Here is a 23623-nt window from a genome sequence, read left to right on the forward strand (position 1 = left end):
AAAAGAATTTCTGAAAACTGAAAAGATGGCAGAAACAAAAATTCAATACCAAGGGCATGTCCAAGAAAGTGAATCAAAAAGGGAAAGAGAGTATAAAAGAATAAATAATGTAACTTAATAGATATATCTGTGATGTCCACTATCTGACTAACAAAGAATTTCAGAAAGAGAAAACACAGAAAATGAAAGGGAAGAAATTAATAAAGGAAAACATAAAAGCTAAGAATATACAGATTTAAAGGTCCACTTAGCATTTTGCACAATGAATGAAAAAAGATCCAGACCGACACCTACTGTGAAATTTCAGAACTCCAAGGACAGAGAAGGGAGTCCAAAATTTTCCAGAGAAAAATAAAAGGTCATCCAAAAGCACTGAGAATGGCATCAGGTTTCTCAACAATAGTACTAAATGCTAGAAAACAATGAAACAATACCTTCAATATTCTTAGAGGAAAATATTTTCAACCTAGAATTCTCTATTTACCCAATCAATCAAATGTGAGAGCAGAATATACATATTTTCACAATGCAAGGATTCAGAAAAATCACTCCTATGTATTCTTTGTTAGGAAGTTATTTGTGGATTTACTGTAGCAGAATGAGGGAATAAACAATGAAAGGGATCCAGGACATAGTGGGGTAGCCAAGGACAGCCATGCAAACAGCCCAGATTGCAATAGGATAGAAGCTTTTTGGAGGGGAAAGTATACAGAAAATGGAGAACTCATTAGACAATGTGATTTTTAAAAGTACATCTAAAAAGAAAAAGCAGAAGCAGGATATGATAGAGAAACACAATGCAAGAAAAAATAAAATCCTCTTAGAAGGAAGATGAGACATTCAGAAAACTGAATAACGGCCCCTAAAGATGTCCACATCTTAATCCCTGGAACCTATGAATACATTACCTTGCAGATGCAGATGTGATAAAGGATCTTGAGATGGATAAATTACACTGGATTATCTGGGTGGGCCAAGTGCAATCACAAGGATCCTTGTAAGAGAGACAAGAGTGTCAGAGACAGGAGAAGTGACACTAAAAGCAGAGAAAGAAAGATGGGAGGATCCTACACTGCTCGTTTTGAAGATGGCAAATGAGGTCCAGAGCCAAGGTACAGACGTGGTACCTGGAAGCTACAAAATGCAAGGAAACAGACTCTCCCCTGAAATGTCTGAAAAGAATACAACCCCGCCAATACCTTCATTTTAGGGCTTCTTATCTCTAGAACTATAAATGAATAAATGTGTATTATCTAAGCCACTAAGCTTGTGGTAATTTGTTACAGCAGCCATAGGAAACCAATACAAGACACCACATGAAGAGACCACATCAGAGCCGAGAAGACAACCAAAGCACCCAAGCAGACAGAACCCAGACATGTGAGACAAGCATCTTGGATGTTCCAGCCCAGCCCAGGCACTAGCTGAATGAAGCTGCGTATGTATCCCAGGTAAGACAACATGGGGCAGAAGAACTGCGCAGTTAATCCAATGTAATAAAGATGACAGCGGGGAGTTAACACGCGCATGATTTCCCCTTCCACCTGAAACAATCTAAAACCAGCCAACCCATGTTAACCAGTGACTTTTCAGAAACTGGACATCAAGGAGCACAAGACAGTGATCCCTGAAACGGGAAGCAAATGATTTCCTATAACTGTCCCAGCTTACTGCCTGGAGAGTTTCCAGAGTATGATGCAAGGTGAGGCAGGGGATCGCAGGTGAAGCCTGGGTACAGGTTAAAGGCATAAAATGGGAGGGATGGAAGACAGCTCTCTAGAAAGCCATCTGAAGAGATACGTATTTGGAGATGCAGGGACATTTCCAACCCCCTCTTCAACTGGACTACACTCCACCGCCTTAAGACACTTTTAAGAAGACTTGTTCAGGCATCAGTACTACCTGTACCTATTCTTATATCCTGCTTTCTTGACCCGTTGCTCATGATATCTATCTCACTGTCTCATATGCTTTCTTTTATGCATATCCTTGCATAAATCACACTGTCTATTAATTTAAAATAAATGTGAAAGATCTGAATGGGAATCAAGATATTTGAAAACAGGGATTTATACAAGACCAGGATTATTATGTAAGATCAGTAGTTGGCCTGGGCATGTGCTTCGCGCAGAGTGATTAAAAAGTGTAGATGTGGCAATTACGTAACATGAGAAAGCCTGAGGAGCTGTCACAGAGCGCCACCTACAGGACGCAGATGGGAGAACAGCCTCACCTTCGCTCGGTCAGACCAGCCAAAGGACTGCACGGTGACATCCAGCCGCTTCATCAACATGCGGCGGCGGCACTCATACTCACTGCAAAGAGCAGCGTTGATTCTTTCCAGCTGTTCCTAAAGAGTTTGGAAACAAATATGATAAATTTGACATACTTTCTTTTTACACAGAAAAGAAATTTGAAAATTGAGGTCAATACTTTCCAGTGATTCAAAAGATTATGTGAACTTGATGAACATTTTCTTTTTTCTGATCCATGAGACTTTACAAAGTACTTAAATAATAAAGAGTATTTGACAGAACACTTATGATATTCAGAAGATAGTAAACATATAAACTCTACAACTGTCATCTTCAATCAAATATGTTAATTTACATAAAACATCTACTTGCTAAGTAGTCTGGACCAATAAGGAAAGAAAATAGCAATAACTTCCCATCTTGCTTGCTTTGAACTACTATCCTTTTCAAATCACAACTATGCTAACATACTGGGCACCATAAATACTCTTGGGCAGGTTTTTAAAAATGTATCTAATTGGAAAAATGTTTGGACCTATTACTCTGGAATATCAATCCATTTTAATTATCCAGAATAATAAATGCATGCCACACATTGTAAATTCTAGATGTCCATTTATCAAAGTAAGTCACATTCACTAATTGAATTACACAAAAAACTAATAAAAGGGATATTTACCGCCTGTTCCAGACTTAAATCAATTTTCAGCAGTGGTTTTCCCACATGATTTTTCTGGACTTTTGAGAGAATATCTTTCACCTAAAAGTAAATATAAAAGATTGTAAAAATGTATATCCCTAATTTAAAACAATCTTATTCTTGCTTAAAATGTTATTTTGAATGCTAGAGAATAAAATGTTAAAGTGAAATGACTAAAATATACCTTTATTTACTAGGAAAGAATATCACCACTATGCAGAATATCTTTTTCAAACAAATATTAGTTACACTAATTTAAGCTATAGCACACCTTTTCCAAAACAAGAAATATGAGTAATGCACATAGATAACTGAAGTAGCTACTAAAAGGTTGTACTATGAGACTCTGTATGTTTTTATGTGAAATAAATTTGGAGTTTCTTCTTCAGATGGCACTCTCTTACATCCTGGTAAATTCTCAGAAGGGATACTAATAAAACCTTTGATGAGCACATTGATTTTTCTCAATTAAGTATGACGTACACATTCCAATTGTAAGTATTGTGGTTTCATTGTTCAGCAAGACAACATAAGACAGCAAGCCCTCTCAATTGGTCACCACATACACATTTCATTCCTTTTGCAAAGCCACTAATTTGAATGACTTGAAACATTTTTATTTTGGTGAACAAGATACTAGGCATTCTCTTTTGCTTTAGCAACGTCAGGGGTCATTCCAACAATCATTTACATCCTGAGGAAAATGACTGAGAAAATGACTAAGTTGGGCTCCCCTTCCTAACTGGAAAATCCTTTCTTATCTAAAGAAAATATTTCAAAACAATGAAATATGTACAGTTTCTTAGTTATACGGTAACTAGGGAAAACAATCAGGGCAGTTCAGATTTTGAGGGGTATGAAGTTTATTTAATGTTGGGGGCACTCTTTAACAAAAAGAATTAAAAATTATGAACACAAAATTAGCTTGAAGACTGGTGGTGGTGATGGGGAGTGACTGTAAATCACAAGGTTTCTTTTGTGGGTGAGAGAAATGTTCTGAAATTAGATTTTGATGATGGTATTCTGCAAATATACTAAAATTTATTGGATTGCACACTTGATATGGGTGAATTTTATGGTATGTATATCTTGAGAAAGCTGTTTTTTAAAAATTAGCTTAGAAAGAACTTGTGCTAATGAAGGGTCCTAAAGCTTAGGCTTTATTAGCTTCATAGCAAATCTACCTCTACAATAATACAATTACTGACACAATTCTAACATATTGTAAAAAATTATTAACTTATTTTCTTAAAATATGCCTTTTGTGTAGATTCCCCAAGTATGTAAATACTTTCAATTTGATTATTTCATATATTACTAAAAGTTTTAGTTGTAACTCCTCACTCAAGAGGGATGTTTGAATGTATACTTACAATTTCTTACATGTAATTGTATTTCCAGGATTTCAACATTAGATAACAATTTTAATAAGTTTGAGAATTACTTGTGACAGTGAGGGAGTGAAAAATATACAGACTCTGGAGGTTGACTACCTGGATTCAACCCTCAGGTCTACCACTTCTACTTAGCAACTTGCTTATCTAATTTATTAAATCTTTCAGTACCTTGGTTTCCTCATGTAGCTGCTGTAGATAACAGTACCTACCTCATTATAGGGGATCTAATAAGTCAATGAGTTGTTACACAGGTACAAACATTTAGAACAGTAAATGTTATGTATTTGCTATTAATATTACTATAATTACTTTAGATTAACATTTAAACAACTTCAAGTTATAAAATAATACTTTCTTCCCAATGGTGACAAAATCTCTGCACACATTACACACAAAAGACAATATGAAAAGTTTTGCTTGTGATAGGAACTGAATGGAGAAGGAAGTTCTTTGAGGTTAATATTTAGCCACAATAATCACAATATCAACTACCTTATAATTAGCCTGCCAGCCCTTGAACACAGGTGTGATAGTCTGCTTGAAGGAGGGTAAAGAGAGGTTTGGGGATTTGTTAATACTAGCTGAAATCCATAAACAGAAAAAAGCCTCTTTGGGATGAACGTGTGAAAGCAATTGATGTGGGAGAGCTCCCTCACTACAAAAGTTTTAAGCCTCCCTCACTATAGAAATTTTAAGTCTCCTTTTCCCTACTGTGTTTCCCCACAAATAAGACCTAGCCAGACAATCAGCTCTAATGCGTCTTTTGGAGCAAAAATTAATATAAAACCCAGTCTTATATATTATACATTATGTCATAATATAGAATATCATGTTATATAATATGATATCATATTATATTATATTGTATAATTTATTATATTATATATATTATATTATTTGTCATGCGGGGTCTCAGCTCCCGCTCCCCACACAAGAACGCAGGAAATCGTGAGGCCAAAAAGGAACACCCACAGAGCCACAGATAGGGGAGTCATACCAGTATATTCTCGCTGGCGGCTGGGTTAGAGACACAGGAAGCAGGAGCCACACGATCCACAGCCTGCCGTCCGCTTCTCTGCCTGCCTGCCAACCAACCAACCGACCAGCATAGCCACAGTAGTTATATCAGTGGCTAACTGGCTCACTGGTTACAGCTGATGGGCAACCAGTCACAGCTGATGGCCATCTACTACCTGAGTCAGCACCTTTCCATGAGGCCAAGAGCCTGGAAACTGCTTTCTGGGACTCTGTCCCCACACTACATCCCCCAGCGTAGCCATGGCAATGGAACTTCATGGATCCGCTGCCCCACATAGGGCGTAAGAATGGCAACCAAGGATCCAAAAGCACCTGCAGGAGCAGTATCCAAAATCAGATCTCATTAAAAGTGACAAGGGTACTCATTTTACAGGGCAAGAAGTGCAGTGCTAGGCTGCCAGGATGGACGTACAATGGTTGTTTCATACTCCGTATAACCCACAAGCAGGTGGCATGATTGGACGCTACAATGGCCTATCGAAGCAAGGCCTCCAGGTGTCAAAACACCCTCCCACGATGCCTGACTGGGCCTCTCGTCTATGGGACATCTTGAGAATCCTGAATGAGAGACCACAGACGGGAGGGCCCACACCAATACAAGCTCTGCTACATTTATCGGCCGCTCCCATTCAGTTACACGTTACCACAAGTAAGACTCTGTTAAAGCCTGGCTACGGCAGAAATGGAAACATTTTGCTGCCAGCACCCACATGCTTGAAAGCAGGGGAACGGCAGCAATGGACTTGGCCCTGGTGGGTCCAAAGCCTCCACTGTCGATGGTTGGGCCTGATGGCCCCATGGGGGGCTGGTTTGACCCATGCTTTGCAAGTGATGCCAGGGGTGGTGGCTGAGTGGTCACCGCAAGTGACTGTGGTATATGGAGGTCCCGAGGCCGGGACAATTTTGCGGGGAACTTATGCGCTCTCGCTATGGCCTATTATGGGGTCCCCTGTTCTGTTACATGTTGAAACTATGTAAGGGACCCCAAGCACTGCCATAAAGGTCTGGTACCACAAACCAGGACAAAAGGCTAGCATGCATCCTCCCAGATGGAAGGGATTTGCCATTGTTGGTTCCTATAATTACTATTTCTTTCCGCGCATAGATGTCTATAGGCTAATACGGCACAGGGCCCCTCGTGGAAGACGCTTGTCTGCTTGTTGCGTAGATTGTCAGGCGACACCCTGGGGGGTGGAGTGAGGGGACAGAGTCTGAGAGAGCAGTTTCCAGGCTCTTGGCCTCAAGTGGAAAGGTGCTGGCTCAGGTAGTAGATGCCCATCAGCTTTGACTGGTTGCCCATCAGCTATAACCAGTTAGTCATTAGCCACTGATGTAACTACTGTGATTATGCTGGTCGGTTGGTTGGTTGGCAGGCAGAGAAGCAGACGGCAGGCTGCGGATTGTGTGGAGCCTGCCTCCTGTGTCTCCAACCCAGCCATCAGCGAGAAACAGTGGTATGACTCCCCTATCTATGGCTCTGTGGGTGTTCCTTTTTGGCCTCACCATATCCTGCGTTCTTATGTGGGGAGCGGGAGCTGAATCCCCGCATGACAATTGTATTACATTGTATTAGACTCTTATTTTACTATAAGTCCGGGTATCATATTAATTTTTGCTCCAAAAGGCACATTAGAGCTGCTTGTCCAGCTAGGTCTTATTTTCGGGGAAATACGGTAGTTTCTTAGCTCCTTAGCCCCTAGCTTTGATTACTCTTCTCGTCAGTTTCTGAATCCTAAAGATTGCTCCTAGCCTGAATCACAGAATGTCTCTCAGATAACTACTTAAAACCCTGTGATTTCCCAACATCCCCCAAGACATTCCAGACCCCCAGGCCAGTATACTTGATTGTAATCATTGAAGCCTAATGTTCTTTCCAACCCCTTCTGGGCCCAGCTCCTGGACAATCGATGCCACCTGAATGACTGGTTGAATGGCCACAGGCTCTATAGAGCTAACGGATTTATTAATTAAAATATTTTTCTTCATTCAGGGATCTTAGGGATACAGAGGATACCCCAGCATGATTGCGAGTCCCAACCAACAAAGCCAACAGGGTCTTCCAGGCGGATCCTGAGACCCTTTGCTCTCATCTGAGTTAGATAAGGCGAGAGTTCCGTGAATCCCCCAAGAGGTAGGGACAGCTAGCTCTGCTCCTGTCCAGCAGGAAGCAGACATTTATAAGACAAGATCTCCTGTCCCTCAACTTCCCACAGAGATTTTATGGGGATCACATCTCTCAAGGGGAAAACAAGGCAGGCAGTTAGAGATAGGCATCGGGTCTCCGCATTCCTGCATAACCCATAATATTCAACTGCCCAAAAGACCTCCCCTCTCCGCCCAAAACTTCCCCCTTTTCGTTGTAATTATCTACTCCTATGGGAAACAAATGGGTACAAGATACCCAACTAGATCAAACTAGCCACTAACACCTGTGCAGTTTAAAAAAGATGAATAGCCTCTTGTCAATCACAAGTGTCAATCAAGCGGTCCCACACCCAGAAAGGAACAGCCCATTTTAGAGAAAAAAAGGATAAAAACTCCAAGTCCTCGCCAGTCAGGCTCTTTTTGAGCCCAGGCCCTTGGCACTTTGGGCCTTTTTGCCTTTTGAGTCTCTTCTTTTGCTCGGCCTGTTCCAAATTCTTTGCAGTGTACTTTTTCTTCTAATAATGCCACCTTGGGCCCTTGAGCCATTGTCTGCTGCTCGGATCCGCTCCTATTTATTTGAAGTGTACCTTCTCTGCTAATAAGCTGCTTTTTCACTACTTCACTACGTTCAATTCTTTGTTCGAGACGCCAAGAACCTGGACACTGTGCCGAGAAGGGCCCATCTTCCGGTAATACAATGGCTGATTAGAGGAGCCCAGAAATCTATCTCAATTTGAAATGGTCCCAGACATTTTAGCCAAACACAGATCATTCTTAATCCAGAGGGAAAAAACTCTGAAGAGTACCTTGTTAACTCCAGAACAATGTTTTTGAGCTGGGATTCACAGACAATCTTTGGTTTGCAAGTTCTATGGGACTCCCCAAAAGTTTTTAATATTGTGTTTCATCTTAATGGTACTAAATTGCTCTCACACTCATTAAGACAAGTGTCTTCCTCAGTTCGTAAATTATCAATATAAAAAGTACTTTATTCAAGGATTTAGCTTAAAGCAGTGTGTTTAAAAATGGAATTTTAGTACCTATTCTTGAAGATGAGAATTTTTTTCCTTGAAAATGAATTCTGTATTACTCCCTAGAAGGCTCCTACAAAACCTAGAAAGTAGCACAGAATTTGTTCTGTGAGAGTAGCATTCTCTCTAACATACACTTGACTAGGAAAAAGTAGTTTAATCATTGAAAAAGTTTTTTCAAAGAGTTTGAAGTACATAGTTTGTGGCTGTTTTTACTCCATTAGGTTACTCATTCATTCATTCACTATACAGGAAACAGTTACTAAACACTTATCCACCAGAAACTGCTTGTTCACTGCCAAAGACAACCACATTGCAATTCCACTAAAATGGTCCATTAAAAAATAATTTAGTATGTCTTTGACTTTACAGTATAACTCTGCTTGTTTCATTATAATGTATTTCAATCTTTTTTTAAGAAAGAGATCCTTAAATTTGCAAAGTGGTTTCTATCACAGCAACTCCCACAGCCTAAGGGCACTTGCTCATTAAGATCTGATTCCTGAGTATAAGCTATTAGGCAAATTAGATGACAGGCATATTAACTCCAAATCCAAAATTTAGTTCCCATAAAGATAAACTTCTCTTGATGAAAAGTATAACTTTTATTTGAAGGAAATATTTTCATTTTTAATACATTTACATGTTAGCATTTCATTGAATTTTGGAAAAGAAAAACAAAACAAATGCATACCTTTGACTCCACTTGATTTAGCATAAGTGGAATGTCAGAAGTTGTTGACTTGGGAATACCAAGGGTATCACAGATAGCTTGAACTTCCTGATAAATTTCACTATTTTTATCTAATTGAGAATTTTTACGTTTCTTGTTCTGTAGTATCTGTAAAGCTTGCAGCTCTGTACTTAAAAATACTGTAAGAAAAGGGAAAAACAAATAATGGTAAATGTATACAAACTCCTTGAAAATCCCACTTGTGGGTATATACCCAGAGGAATTAAAATAAGATCTTGAGGAGATCTGCACCACCGTGTTCCCAGCAGCACTGTTCACAATAACCAAGATACGGAAACGATCTAACTGTTCTTCAACAGAGGAATGGATAAAGAAAATGTGGTCTCGACATACAATGGAATGTTATTCAGCCTTAAAAAAGAAGGAAATCTAGCCATGTGCAACAACATAGATGAATCTGGAAGACACTACACAAGTGAGCCAGAAATGAGGCAGATACGGAAGTACAAATACTATATATATCACTTTTATGAGAAATCTAAAACAGTCAAACTCATAAAGCAGAAAGTAGAATGGTAGCTGGTGGCGGAGGAGAAACAAGGAGTTATCAGTTAAATATAAACTTTTTTAAGAACTGGTATCTGTTTTTGGAGAGACCTTGGCATAGTCCTCATAAGCCAAGTCGGATACTTAATGGTCAGTTACACAAGATGAGCAGGTCCTAGTGACCGCGCTGCCTTACAGCACAGTGCCTGTAGCTCACACCACTCTATTGTACACTTAAAAATTTGCTAAGAGGGTAGACCTCCTTGTGTTCTTAATCACAAAAAGAAATAGAGGACAGGAGGAAACTTAACAAGCAAAAAAGAAAGAGACAGTGCCCACCCACAAACAGTTTAAACTCCAGTAGAAGACTCACACCAGTAAATCAATAACTTAAGAATAAGTGCTCAAGCCAGGGCAGAATGTATAGCTCTAATTGATCTATACGCATAATCTGAATAATTGTTTGCCTTCAGAACAGACCACCCCAGGCTGCTCACAAGTCCCTTTACTGTCACCATTTCATTTAATCCTTTCAATAGTCATATGTAAGAAAATTACTGAAAATTCTTAGATGGTTATTTATAACCTTGTTTTAAATTAACTTTCACTACAGCAGTTAAAATATTGGGGTTTTGCTTGTTTTTATTTGTTTAAAGTTTCTCTCTCTCTCTCTCTCTCCATAATTTAATACTGTAGTTTCGACTTCAGCTGAGCAGAAATAGTATCTGAGAAACTGTTCTAAAGTACAGGTGCCAGGGTCCCACAGTGAGTTTCTGAACCGATAGATCCGAAGTAGGAGTAGGGCATCTATGATTCTTACGGGGAGAGAAAATTGAAAGCCACAGATTTAAAAACTTTTTCATGCAATCTACACGTTACACAGTCCAAAGTGCCCACAAAATGTTGAGACCAATATGTATCAAACTTTGCTTATGAGGACTATGCCAAGGTCCCTGATTTCAAAACCTCATTAAAACAAATCACCAGTTCTTCAAAAATGTGTATTTTGGACAGAACCTTGGCTGAAGTCCACCTTTGTTCTCTGGACACATGCTCTATGTAATAGTACAAACAAGAGTTCAGCCTAGTTTTTAAAATGCTAATCCATGCAGATGGTAAACAATACAGGGAAAAGTCTTCAGATTTCCCTTCCTGAGGCAATCGCCATAATTAGTTCCTTGGCTATCTTTTTAGGCATATATGTGCATGTATATTTAGTATACACATCTACCATTTATTTCTTGTATACAAACAAGGCATACTATGTATGTTCCCTATATTATTTATTTACCAATATATCTTAGAGATCATTCCTTATCAGCACATTTGAACTGTTTTCTTTCTAATGGCTATATAGTGGTAGCATGGCAAAGATACATCATTCCTACTTAACTAGTGTTGTGTCATTGGAATTAACCCCTGGACGTTCGCAAAAGGTGAAAGGAATTCACAGACTCAGCCTGAAATGAGGAGAGCAAGGAAATAAGTTTATTCAAGAAGAAAGAAGCTGGCCTAGACGTTGCCAGGGCAGAGGACTGCACCTAACTTTAGGTTAGCTTTTTCTTATACAAGAAAGTATAGGTAAATTTCCTTATGGCAGAAGTGATGCATAGACTGATGTCATTTGATTGACATATGTCGCTTTTATAACTAGTTTCTTCCAGTGCATGCTCCTACCCAGAATGCACACCGAAAAACCCATGGGGGTGGGGGAGGCGGGGAGGGGGGGGTGGCCAAGTTTTAATGTTCATTCCATTCTAATTGCATTATAATTAGTCTAGAGTTCAACTAAGCAGGTTTTGGCAGTTTGCACATGTGTGAAGAACCAGTTAAAACCAGTTGGGTCTTATCTCCTCTTTTTAGATTTATTTCTAGGTGATGAGCCCACTCAGTTCCTGGGGAGGGGATGCAGCCTGGGTAGTCCCCCTTCAGGTTCTCTTTTATTAACCCTTTTCTGCCTCATCAACTAGGACAATGCCATAATGAACATCCTTTTCGTATATAGCTGTACTCTTGGGGAAACAAATATGTATATGCAGTCACGGAATTTCCAAGTCAAAAGGCAGGTGAATTTTAATTGTAGTATTAATAATTTGCTCTTCCAAAAGGTATGACCAATTATTCAACACACTCTAATGCCTACAGTATATGAGAATGATTTACTCCCACAAACTTGTATTATCTTTGCTGGCTTTTTTCGTATTTGCTAGACCAGTAAGTGAAAAAATTGTATGCTATCATTTTGTTTTTGTAACTCTAACTTTGAGGGATACTGTGCATTTTTTCAGGTTTAAAAGCAATTTTTAAAAACCTTTTCTCTGTAAAAGCCTGTGCATGTCTCATAAACTCGATACGTATTTTCAGTTAGTTATCTTTTTCTTCTTGATTTATAAAAGCTTTCCACATAGTAAGGGATTTGGCCCTTTTTGTTTTATACGTGTTGCAAACACTTCCAAGAAGAACATGAAGAAGCTTCTTATGTATGTATGTTTTAAAGACAGTTAAAATAAAGATAAAGATGGAATAGATGCTGGTAAGATTGTGAACTGGTATAACCTTTCTGGAGCAAAACGTGGCAATATATACTTAGATGACAGATTTTTTTTTTTCAATGTTCATAATTCCTGTCTAAAAGTAATCCAAAATTATGAACAAAGAAATTAATTTAAAATGAAAAAAAATCCAAGTACCCCCAAATTTGAAATTTATTAAAAAAATGTTAGGTCCATAGCATAGAATGTTTATGTGGCCAATTTAAATTCTTTTAAAATATTAATATTAAAAGATGGGGAAATGCTCACAATACATTAAGTGAAGAGAAAGAAAAGGAACTGTATATATAACAGGATCTCAATCTTATTTAAATGTGTGTCTACGAAGGAAAAAGAGAAGGGAAAAGAAATACACCCAAAAGTTATTCATGATTCTCTCTGGGGAGTGAGATTATAAACGACTTTCTTCTTTACAATTTTATCTACTTTGTAAGATTTCTATGATTAACATGTTATATACGTAGTTATATGCTACACATTTAACACTAACTCCTCATCTTACTCCATCTCCTGAGGATGTAGTATTTTCATAATCAGGAAAAAAACTATACCAACTTCTCTTATATCTCCTCTTTACTTTTACTTGTCCCAGAAGCCTATATTACTATTATTGCTGAGCTTCTTAGCAGCTAAGGTAAAAAGGGAAACATGATGGATTACGTAGTTCTCATAGACAGACATCAAGAACATGCAAGTTCCTCTAGACCATGCTTCTTAGCTCCCTTTCTGTCCCAATATACCAAAGGATTACTGTGATCTCCAATTAATAACTTAAAATTCATTAAATCAGTAACTCACACTGAATGGAAGAAGGGGAAAAGTGCAAGAAATGGGGCGGCATAATTTTTATTTCCCACAACACACACAAGGTAACTCAAATGTCAACACGCCTATCATCACCACTCGTTAAACACATACATGCAGTTTTTGCTCTAATGAAACAAACATTACTAACACTAGAGCCTAGAAGAAATATATCACATGGATCTTTTTACAGATGGTATAAACCTAATAGAAATCTTCAATAATAGATGTTAGAAAAAATTTTCAAATGGCCACTGTAGAGCTCTCAAAAAGCATGAAATTGAATTAACTAAGAAATTTTTGAAGGGACCCAATGCAAATAAATGGATATATTATTTAAAATAATTGTTTAGATATAGGGTAATTTATACTCCAAATTCACCCCTGATGAAAATAGACCACACTCACTAGAATTCAAGTGGCCCAAAGGAGCACTTTTTTTTTTTTTTTAACTGATATATCCCTAGTGCCTAGATCAGTTACTGGTACAATAGTAAATAATCAATACATATTTTTGAACCCACTATCATTCAGTGCCTATCATTAAAGCAATATCTGATAATCTGTTTAGCAGCCTAATTTCAGAGAGTTAATATTAAATAAGACTTTGGAGATCACCAACTTTAGCCATCTAGTCATAAATGCTAAGACATGAAGTAGGTGAAAGAAATATTACTAAAATACCATATAAATTACAAAAACAGGGAATTCTATATTGGCCAAATAAAATCATAAGTGTTAGAAATCTCAGTACATGAAAATTTATACTTCGTTTATATAAATATCTGAGTCAGTTTCATATTTTAAGTCAAATGTTAAAACTTTCTAAATATACAAAATGTCTAATGCTTCATTAATGAAACTTCATAAATCTTCACTTGAAAATAAAAAAAAAAAAAAAACAGATCAAACATGTACTTAAATGTTCCAAGAAAGATAACTTACACAGAAGTTTCAAATGGTCATCCTTCTTTTTTAAACGGTCTTTAATATCTCCCGATATGAGTACAGAATAAGGACATGCCATTTCTTTTAAAAAACCACTTATTTCAAGCTGGAAGCTTTCTAGATCATCTGTCCCTTAAAAAGAAAAATCATAAGACATTTACTGAAAAAGTACCATATAATCTGTTACTATAAAATCTACCACTAATTAATTTTACTTTTTACATTCAATTCTATCACTTTGTTGTTAAATTCTTACACGTGTGACCTCGAAGCTTAGGTAAAGGTATCTAAACAATTTCAACATAAAGTAACTCCTAAATTCAGAAACTAATTATAAATTTAAGAACATAAGCATCTAATTATGAGATTATAAATATTTTTATATTTAAATCCCTGGTAAGGATGTTCCAATGTGGACTTTTCATAAACGCAGATAAAATGAAAATATTTTATGCAAGTAACCAAAATATAAAAAACATTTTTATGGCTATAATCGTGAATTGGCTTCAGAGCAAACGATCCATTTCTGTTATATTTCTATGGATTCAAATAAATGAAACCACCTAATTAGCCTCACTGTTTATCTTTTTTTCATAATCTAATTGTGTAGGAGCTTATATCACATGTTTTCAATTCAGCTTATTTTATTTTGCCTCAAGTGAATTCTATTAGATTTGGCAAGGAAAAAAACAGGATAGCTTCAAAAGGGAAGACTACTTTGTCCCCTAGTAAATGAACAATAATTTTTTTAATTTTTCATTTTATTACACTATTATAAATGTCTAAGTTTTGCTTTGTCTTGTGCACCTGAAACTAATTAATAAAAAAAAAAAAAAAAAAAAAAGTATACAGTCTGAAAAAAAAAAAAGAATAAGTCTTACAATAAATAATGTGTCAAAATAAACAGTATCAAAAATTAAACTTTTTAAATAACCAAATTCAGACTCTACTTTTCTTAAGAACAATACTCAGGTTAAGACAGCAGATAAACAATAATTGTTTATAATTTCACACAAATTGAAGAACCAATTTTGAATTAATATAAAATTTAATCCAAAAATATTTAATATAACAAACTGAAGTCCTTCATATTAGTGATTTTTCTTTGTACAGTGAGCACATTATGGACAAAACTGTAAACCATAAACTATTGAGACAGATTAGTTGGTATGTTGTTAGGCTGACAGGAAAGATCCCTGATGAAATAAACAAAAGGCAGCTATATCCGGAAACTCCAGGTTCTGGAACGTCTCCTTCACTCCAGGACAAAGATATGAGAACATGCCTTAAGGTAAATAAATTATCTCAAATCCCTTTTGGCCGGACAAAGGAGCAGATCTGATAGATATGAATGGTTTATTTCGTTAATCCCTTCAGGATGGGCAAACAGGACATTAGAAGGCTCCAACCCCCTCCCCCAAGCAGGCAAGGGAAGGTATAAAAGAACTTTTGCCTCAGTCACTGGGCACCCCCATTCGAGACCCCCTCCTGCTTGGGAGCTCTAACCCTTTGCTTTCAATAAACTATCCTCTTTTTAAAACTTTTTGCCTCTCCTGGGTCCATGTTTCTATTCTTTGGTCACACGAGGCAGGATCCCGGCATTCACTCACAAGTCCCCTACATCATTTAGGAACTCACAGAGACAATACTATGATTTCTTTTTACTATTAAACAGAAAAGTAAATTAAAACACAATACAATACCAGATGAAGTGATACTTTCTTCCAAGTTGCACAGTGATTTTATTTGAGAGCCTAACCAAACACAAAGCTCTGAAAATTCAGGGGAAGATAGTCCACCCTCAGCTGCCTTGGTAAGGGCTTGCTCTTCTAACAGTGGTCCCTTATACCTAGAAAGGAACATATAAAAGGTTAAAAACAAATGTAATGGCTCTGTGCGATGTCAGAGGGATAGTAGATGGGAGGAGGGGGGTTCACACAGTGTGAGGGATATAAATGACAAACGTCTAAGTATTGCTTTGTCTTGTGCACCTAAAACTAATAAAATTAAAACAAACAAACAAACAAATCCCTAATATTCTTTATCATAGGCTATTGCCTGTTTTTGTAAATAAATTTTTATTGGCACACAGCTAATAAACGTATCCATTTACAGACTGTCTCTGGCTGCTTTCACAGTGCAATGGCTGAGTTGAGTAGTGACAAAGATAGTATGGCCAACAAAGCCTAAAATTTTTACTATCTGGTCTGTTATAGTTTGCCGATTTCTGTTTTATATAATTAACATTCATTTGGCTTTTTTTGGGTATTTTAACATTTTTAAAAAGTAAAATTATCAACCAAGTTTAAGAGAAATATTACATAAACACAAAGTCAAACAGAGCAAAGTCTAAAAATCATACTAGGTAACAAGAGTAAGAAAAAGGAAATATAGTGAAGTTGTGAAAAAAGAACAGATACACATTTTAAATTTAAAAAGTTAAAGCTGAAAAAGACCTGAGACCATTTTAACCTAAATTATTTATTTTGTAATTTTATACTTTTAAAACATTGCCACAAAGTACAGAACCTTAAAATTTTTTAATCATTTTGTATATATCTTAATTGAATTGCATACCAGTTTTTTACTTTTATTGTTCTTTCTGCAACTGAACTTTTTTTTCACAATATAATAAAAGATTTTAACATATTCGATGGGTTTTAATCCATTGCAATTATTTTTCTTTTGCTATTCAAACCCTGGTTAGTGGGAGGCCATTCATGTTAGCCAATGAGTCCTGCGATTTATCCCCAGTATTCAGGGAATACTTTCATTGCTTTGTTTTCTAAGACAAGATGTTCCTGTCCCATACCTGTAATCAGCCATTTCTCCAAGAAGCCCTGATTCCTTTTAATGGTAAAGTACACGACCTGGTACTAAAGGTTAGTCACTGTATCTATACCTTTTTAAGAGAAATTACATCAGGAGTTCACATTGCTAGTTCCTATTCAAATTTAGAATTGTGGCTTTTTTATTGTTTTACATTTTTATCTATTTTCTCTTACAATGAAATTCTGGTTTCTAATGACATTTATATAAACCTAAAACATAAATATAAATTATATGTAGTTTCAGAATAGGAAAACCAGTATTAATAAAATTATGCAAAACAATTGATGTTTTTATCATTAAAATATATTCCAGTAAGGATGTATAAAAAAAAGAAATTCCTTCCCCTGTGATTAAAACACCCACTCAACATACTGACAGACCTTTGTTTCATTTTGCTTTTAATTTTTAGGAATTTGTCTTTTTTTTGTTGTGATTTCATTTTTATTAAATTTTGCTTTATAATTATTTAAAACATTTATATGGTTTCAAAACCTAATTTACAAAACAAGGTACATTCAGACAAAACTAGTTTACAATCTTAATCTTGTTCCCTCTACTCTGTTCCCTCCCTCTCCCATAGGTAATTGTATTTATTAGTTTTGGTTTGTCATTCCATGTTTTTAAATATAAACATATATACTTTTTCTTCTTTACATAAAAGGTAGTCTATATATACTGCTCTGCTTCTTACTTTAAACACATCATACATACACATATTTACATGTACTAGAGATTTGTAGAGTTATTGCTCATTTTTACTGTTGTGTAATAGTAGTTCATGTCTGGATGCACCATATTTTATTCAGTATGCTCCCCTGAAGGACATTTGGATTGTGTGTAATGTTTTGCTATTATTAAAAAATTTGGCAAATTTTTGTCAGAGTATATCTGGGTAAATTCCTGTAGGTGGGATTGTTAGGTCAAAGGGTAAGTGGAAATGTAACTTTGCTAGATAGCATTAAATTCTCCCCTACAGCGGCAGTACCATCAAGGTATGAGAGTACCCATTCCCCCATAACTCACCAAAGTTGTCAAACATTGGGACTTTTGACCATTTGGTATCTCAGTATAGTTTTAATTTACATTTTTCTTAAGAACAAGGCTGTACATCTTTTCATATGTTTAAGGCCATTAGCATTTCTTTTTCTCTAAATTCTCTGGTCCTATCTCATGAAGGGTGAGTATTTTCAAATCTCCACGCTGAGGGTCAGAAATTAAGGGTTAACAGAGTTAGGGTACCTGTTTTAAGTAGCAGGCCAGGTACAGTGGTAGGCATATTCCCTTGTGTGTGTGTGTGTGTGTGTGTGTGTGTGTGTGTGTGTGTGTCTTTATATATACATTTATAAATAAATATATTCATTTACTTGTAATTCATTTAATCTTTACAGTGATGCTTTGAAGTTAGCATTATCCTAATTCTGTAGGACCAGAAGATAAGTAACTAAATAATGACATGCTGATTTAAATTCAGATTTGACCTCAAATGCTCCATGTGAACGTTTAAACTCCTATCTACAATAATATGGAAACTAAGCAAATACCTGGCCAGCTGATGCAGCCAAGTAAAGGCAGAGCTGGGACTGGACGGCTGTCTGCTCCTGCAGCCAAGACTGGTTCCTCATTCACTCACTGCCTTTCTTCCATTTCTTACACTACCTCTCATTGGGACTTAATAGAAAACATTTTATTCCTCCTACTTGCTTACATTTCTGAAATAATCATAAACCGTTGAATAAATTTAACTAATTCAGATAGTTATTTTTACTAAAATGCCAACTATAAAATTCAACAAAAATTGATTAAATCACCCAAAATGCTGAATTTAGAGGGTGGAAAAAACCCAGTCATTAATGCCTCAGCTCATCAAATCAGGTAAAAATAAAAACTAAATGCATTTAACAAAGTTAACATCTAATAACAATATTAATCATAACAGCAACTAACATTTATAAATTGCTCTTACGATAGACCAGTGCTGTGTGCTTTATGTATATTGCCTCGTTTAAGTGCCACAACGTCCTGAAAAATAGGTATTGTTATTTTGCTCTTAATTTGTTGTAGTTGTATATACTTGAACTTAATTAGTGCCCCTCTTATTGCAAACACTGGGGAGACCTCCCCTAGGCCCAGACTCCCCCAGGAGTCCTCCATCCACTGGAACCATAGCTGCTGGTCTGACTCTACTTCAAGATGGGGGATCCAATCTTCAGTCTGTGAGGGCCATTGGCAAACATCAACAAAGACACAGCCAGGGCCTAATTTACTTTCTGTTTTCTATTTTCATCAATCAACATATAAAACATGAAACCCTTTCCCCGTCATTTACTGAGCCTATTGGCTTGCCTCTGATCTAGCTCTCCAGTTCCCCCTGCTTCCCAGACCCTTCCACTATGTTCCATCCATAAACAAATCTCCAACATTGTCAATCTCTTCTCAGAAAGATTGTGCCTACACCTCGAGCTTTGGCTATTTTACTCTCTCGGGTTCCTTAAGATCAGATGGTAGGGTTTGTCCTCCTTGTTTCCCAATACAGCATTCATACCACTGCTCCCTCATTATCTTATATTCCTGCTCTCTCTAGGCACCCTCTTTCTCTTGTGATTTTCATCTATCGATCTCTTGGATAATCCCCAATATTCCCTGTGCTCAGTTTTCCTTTCCATCCCCATTTGTGTTACCTTTCTTTAAAGTCCATACATATACCCTATCCAATACCACAAGTTCTCAATTCCCTAACTCCCTCTTTTCCAACCTTCACCACAACATGCCCGTGAGCCACCCCCAGACCTTGTCATCACCTGGAACTGCTACACCTCTGAAATCGCTAATTCAAACATGTCACTTCCCAAACACCACCTACATCTATCCTTTCAGCTTGCTCTTCTGACCACTCACCTACAACTATGATATCATCTCTACCTCCACTCCACTCGTTCCTCTGTATTCTCTGCATTTACTGGCTCCCTGCTGTTTTCACTTTCTTCCCTATTCAATTTAGATTCCAAGCTGTATCTTTTCATGTTGGTACTCAGTAAATACCTACTGAAGAAACGAATCCTTCATATGCTCATCTCCTTCAGTTCTAATATTCAGTCGATCACTAAGTCCTGTAATGCACTTCTTTCCATATCCACTGCCACTAAAGCAACCATCACTTCTTGCCTAGATTACTGACTAAATTCTCCAATCCACTCTCCACCTTGCTGACACAGGTCACTTTTCAAACTGGACAATAAATCCTTTTTATGTAAAATCCTTCAATCATGCCCCACTGTTATGACCAAAAACAAAATCTACAATACAGCCTAAAAGGGGCTGTGTCCTGGTCGTCACCTAACTCCAATCCAATATTCCACCACACTGGCCTTTGCTTTCTGACCTCCAGCCACATTCGCCTTCCAGTTCTTCTAATACAGCATGTTCCTTTCAACTTGGTCTTTCATATTTTGTTCTCAGGACTCCTTTGTTCTCCTTTCCTTCCCAACTTCACCTGGTTAACTCCTATTCACGCTTGCTATTGCAACTCAAATGTCACTTCCTCAGGAACCTATCACCATCCCTTAAGACTACACAGTTCCTCCTGTCATGTTTTGTCACCCTGTTCTCTTCCTTTAAATCACTTATTATAGTTAGTATTTGTGTGATCATGTCTCTCCACTGAACTGTAAGCTCCACAGGGACAAGGGAAAGTCTATTTTGTTCACCACTGACTTCTCAGAACAGTGTCCGATATAGAGTTGGGCTCAATAAATATTTGAAATAAACTTCTCTCCATAATGGTGTTCTCAACCTAGGTTGGGAAGCTTTTTAAAAATATGCATGTCTATAACTGCACCCCTGAAGATCATGATTCAGTCAGCCTGCGGTATATACAAGACTGGGACATATTTTCACAAGCTCTACACATGATTTTGATGCACAATCAGGATTGAAATCCACTGTTCTAAAAAATCACGGACTGTCAGAACTGAAAGAGACTTCGGAAAGCATTTGCTTTGGCTGCTCCTTTCACAGAAGAGGAAACTAAGTCATTTCTACCTTGTTTTCATTTATACTATACTATATCACTAAATTGTTCTTTCACATAGATTTCCTCCCTTTAAATCCTGTTTTATCTGACAAAAACTACAGTATCTTCTCTGATACACTAAATGCTTTAATCACAATAGAAAACACATTATTCACCATCTACATGGATAGTAGTTTAAGTATTCAATTATAACACATATTCTACAAGAACAACTACTCTTTTTTTCACATTTCATTATCATTATAGAAAATTTAAACTTCAAAACCTTCTCCTCAGTTATTCCAGGAAAAATCAACTCTAAAGTGTGTAAATGGTTTTACTTTCCATATTGAATAATCTGAAACAAATTTTCCTTGATAAAGGTCAAGATTATAGCAAACTTCATTTTTCAAAACACTTGTAATACAAACAAAGTCAAGGAATGAGGGAAGAAAAAAAAGCACTGACTTTACCTTTTTCATAAACTATTTACAGAATCCCACTATTCTTACCTGGAGTGCGTCAGAAGTCAAACTGTTTGAGGCCTTAACACTTCCACTAAGTATTTTAACTTCTTGTTTTGGTGACTTCTTTAATTAAGTTAACTGAAAATTTTCAAGGGATTTCACAGAAGTAAAAATACCCTCTAAATAACCACTGGCTCTGTTCTTTCATTTGGCAAACATTTATTCAGAATCTACTAAATGCAAGACTCTGTAAAAATGGGTCATTGCAAAGTAGGTATTATCAGGGTCCAAAAGAATCAGTTGATAGAGGAGCAAGTGCAGCTTTAGGAAAAAATAAAAGGGGGTGAGCGGGGTTCAACCTTCACAATAGCACTACAAAGCACAGCCTATCGTATTCAAGAAACTCCAGCGGTGGAAAGGCAAACAATAATGCAGATGGCTCCAATCTCTTTAAGTGTAGTTTTTGACTCTCAACTATCTGGCCCTATGCATATCTCTGTGCACTCTCTTCTTTAAACGTTTCTTCATTTATTTACCCATTCATTCAACCACTATTTATTGTGCTAGACACCACAATAGGATGGTGTTGGGAATGAGACAGGTAAGGCACCTGTTTTCCTGGAGCTGACTAGAGGTGGGGTTGGGGGGTAGGGAGCAGAGGCATTCAAGAGACGGTAAGTGTGTAGGACAAGATAATCGGGAATAGGGACAAGGGCTGTGAAGGAAAAATGGGATAAGGCTGAGGTAGAGACTATGTTGCTCTTACTGCTCCCCATGCATACAAGTATTAGCATCATCCCAGAAGTTCTCATAGCACTTACCACTCTGAATTGTAAATACTAGTACACTCTTTCTAGCCCCCCCGACTATGTAAACTAGTAATCTGAAACTCTTTCCTCTGTCTAGCACATAAAGATGCATTAATTGAACACCTATTAACACCAAGTAAACATACAGCTAACGAACAAATGAAATAGTTCAATGAATGGACTCGCACTGTACTAAAACAGTTTCTCCGGTCAAGGAAGCACAAGAGATTCTCTCCTGAGCCCCTAATTAAGCCACAGGTTGTACACCGTGGCAGGCAGCAGTGCCCGCTCGCAGTCCGAGTTCCAGCACCTCCCACTAGGCGCGACAACTACGTCAACAAAAACATCACGCGCGGGGTAGGGCCATGCTTCCCGGGAGAACAGAAACTAGCCAGGCCGCTCCGCGCCATCGCCGCAAGTCCTGGCTGCGGAGGTCCGAGGCAAGGAGTTTGGAAGAGGGGGCCACGAGCCCCAGCGTTCCGACCCTACTCCACGCCCGACCCCACAAACCGCTTTATCTCCCGCCTCCCTCTTAACTCCGTCGGCGCCGGAGGGAGAGAGGCAGAGGAGGCCTGCACCGAGCTACCCGAGCCCAGAGGAGACCCGCAGGGAGGAGACTGCATCAGCCGAGCCAAGGGAAAGCTTACGTTCTCGGAGCAAAGACGTCGCCAGGAATACTCACCCCAGCGCCTCCAGTGTGTCCAGCACGTCCCCCTCCATCGTAGGTTCGGGACCCTGCTCCGGCCCTCTCATGGTCCTTTGGCCCAGAGCTGTTCACCGCTCTAAGGAGCCCGCCGGAAACCGATGTTACGGCGCCAAGGTTCCGGTCGGAGTAGCGACTAAAAAACCCTAGGAGCGCTTCTGACGGCCGGCGCAATGGTTCCTGGCCCAGAGGCAATCGACCCTCAGTGTCTGAAACGGTTTTATGTAATAATAATAATAATAATAACTTTAAAAAATAATAATAATAACATATGGTAACTATGATTTTAATATATATATATAGTCACAGGATGTGGTGTAGAGCATAGGGAATAGAGTCAATGGAATTGTAACAGCTATATATGATGTCAGAGGGGTAGTAGACTGGGGGAGAGGGAGTTACCGTATCATTTTATAAGGGGTGTAAATGTCTAATTATTACATTGTTTTGTACACCTGAAACTAATAAAAATAATAATAATAGCATCATTACCCTAGTTTTTGAGTCACATCAGCTGAGGCTCCAAAGATTGAAACAGAGGTAAGCCATCCCCACTGCATTCTTTCTGAATTCTTGACTTACAGAATCCATAAGGATGATGTAAGTTATTTTAAATCTGCCAAGTTGGTTTGATAAGAAGAATAGATAACATGAACTTAATGGTAAAAGGAATAAGCTTCTAAAGGGAAGATA

The 23623-nt window shown here is 37.6% G+C and overlaps 1 protein-coding gene across 1 annotated transcript in view; it reads right to left on the reverse strand.

The window, feature by feature from the left end:
* Nucleotides 1-23063, reverse strand: part of FAM98B (family with sequence similarity 98 member B) — a 34762-nt gene extending 11699 nt beyond the window's left edge. Inside the window, exons 1-6 of the mRNA XM_019725518.2 lie at nt 22910-23063; nt 15814-15959; nt 14108-14242; nt 9261-9439; nt 2935-3015; nt 2234-2350 (exon numbers count right to left, since the gene is read on the reverse strand). Of these exons, the coding sequence (XP_019581077.2) occupies nt 2234-2350; nt 2935-3015; nt 9261-9439; nt 14108-14242; nt 15814-15959; nt 22910-22980 (729 nt within the window). The 5' untranslated portion in view covers nt 22981-23063. The remainder of the gene's footprint in view (nt 1-2233; nt 2351-2934; nt 3016-9260; nt 9440-14107; nt 14243-15813; nt 15960-22909) is intronic.
* Nucleotides 23064-23623: the final 560 nt, after the last annotated feature.

This window comes from Rhinolophus sinicus, linkage group LG03 (genome assembly GCF_036562045.2).
Source record: "Rhinolophus sinicus isolate RSC01 linkage group LG03, ASM3656204v1, whole genome shotgun sequence".
Lineage (NCBI taxonomy): Eukaryota > Metazoa > Chordata > Mammalia > Chiroptera > Rhinolophidae > Rhinolophus > Rhinolophus sinicus.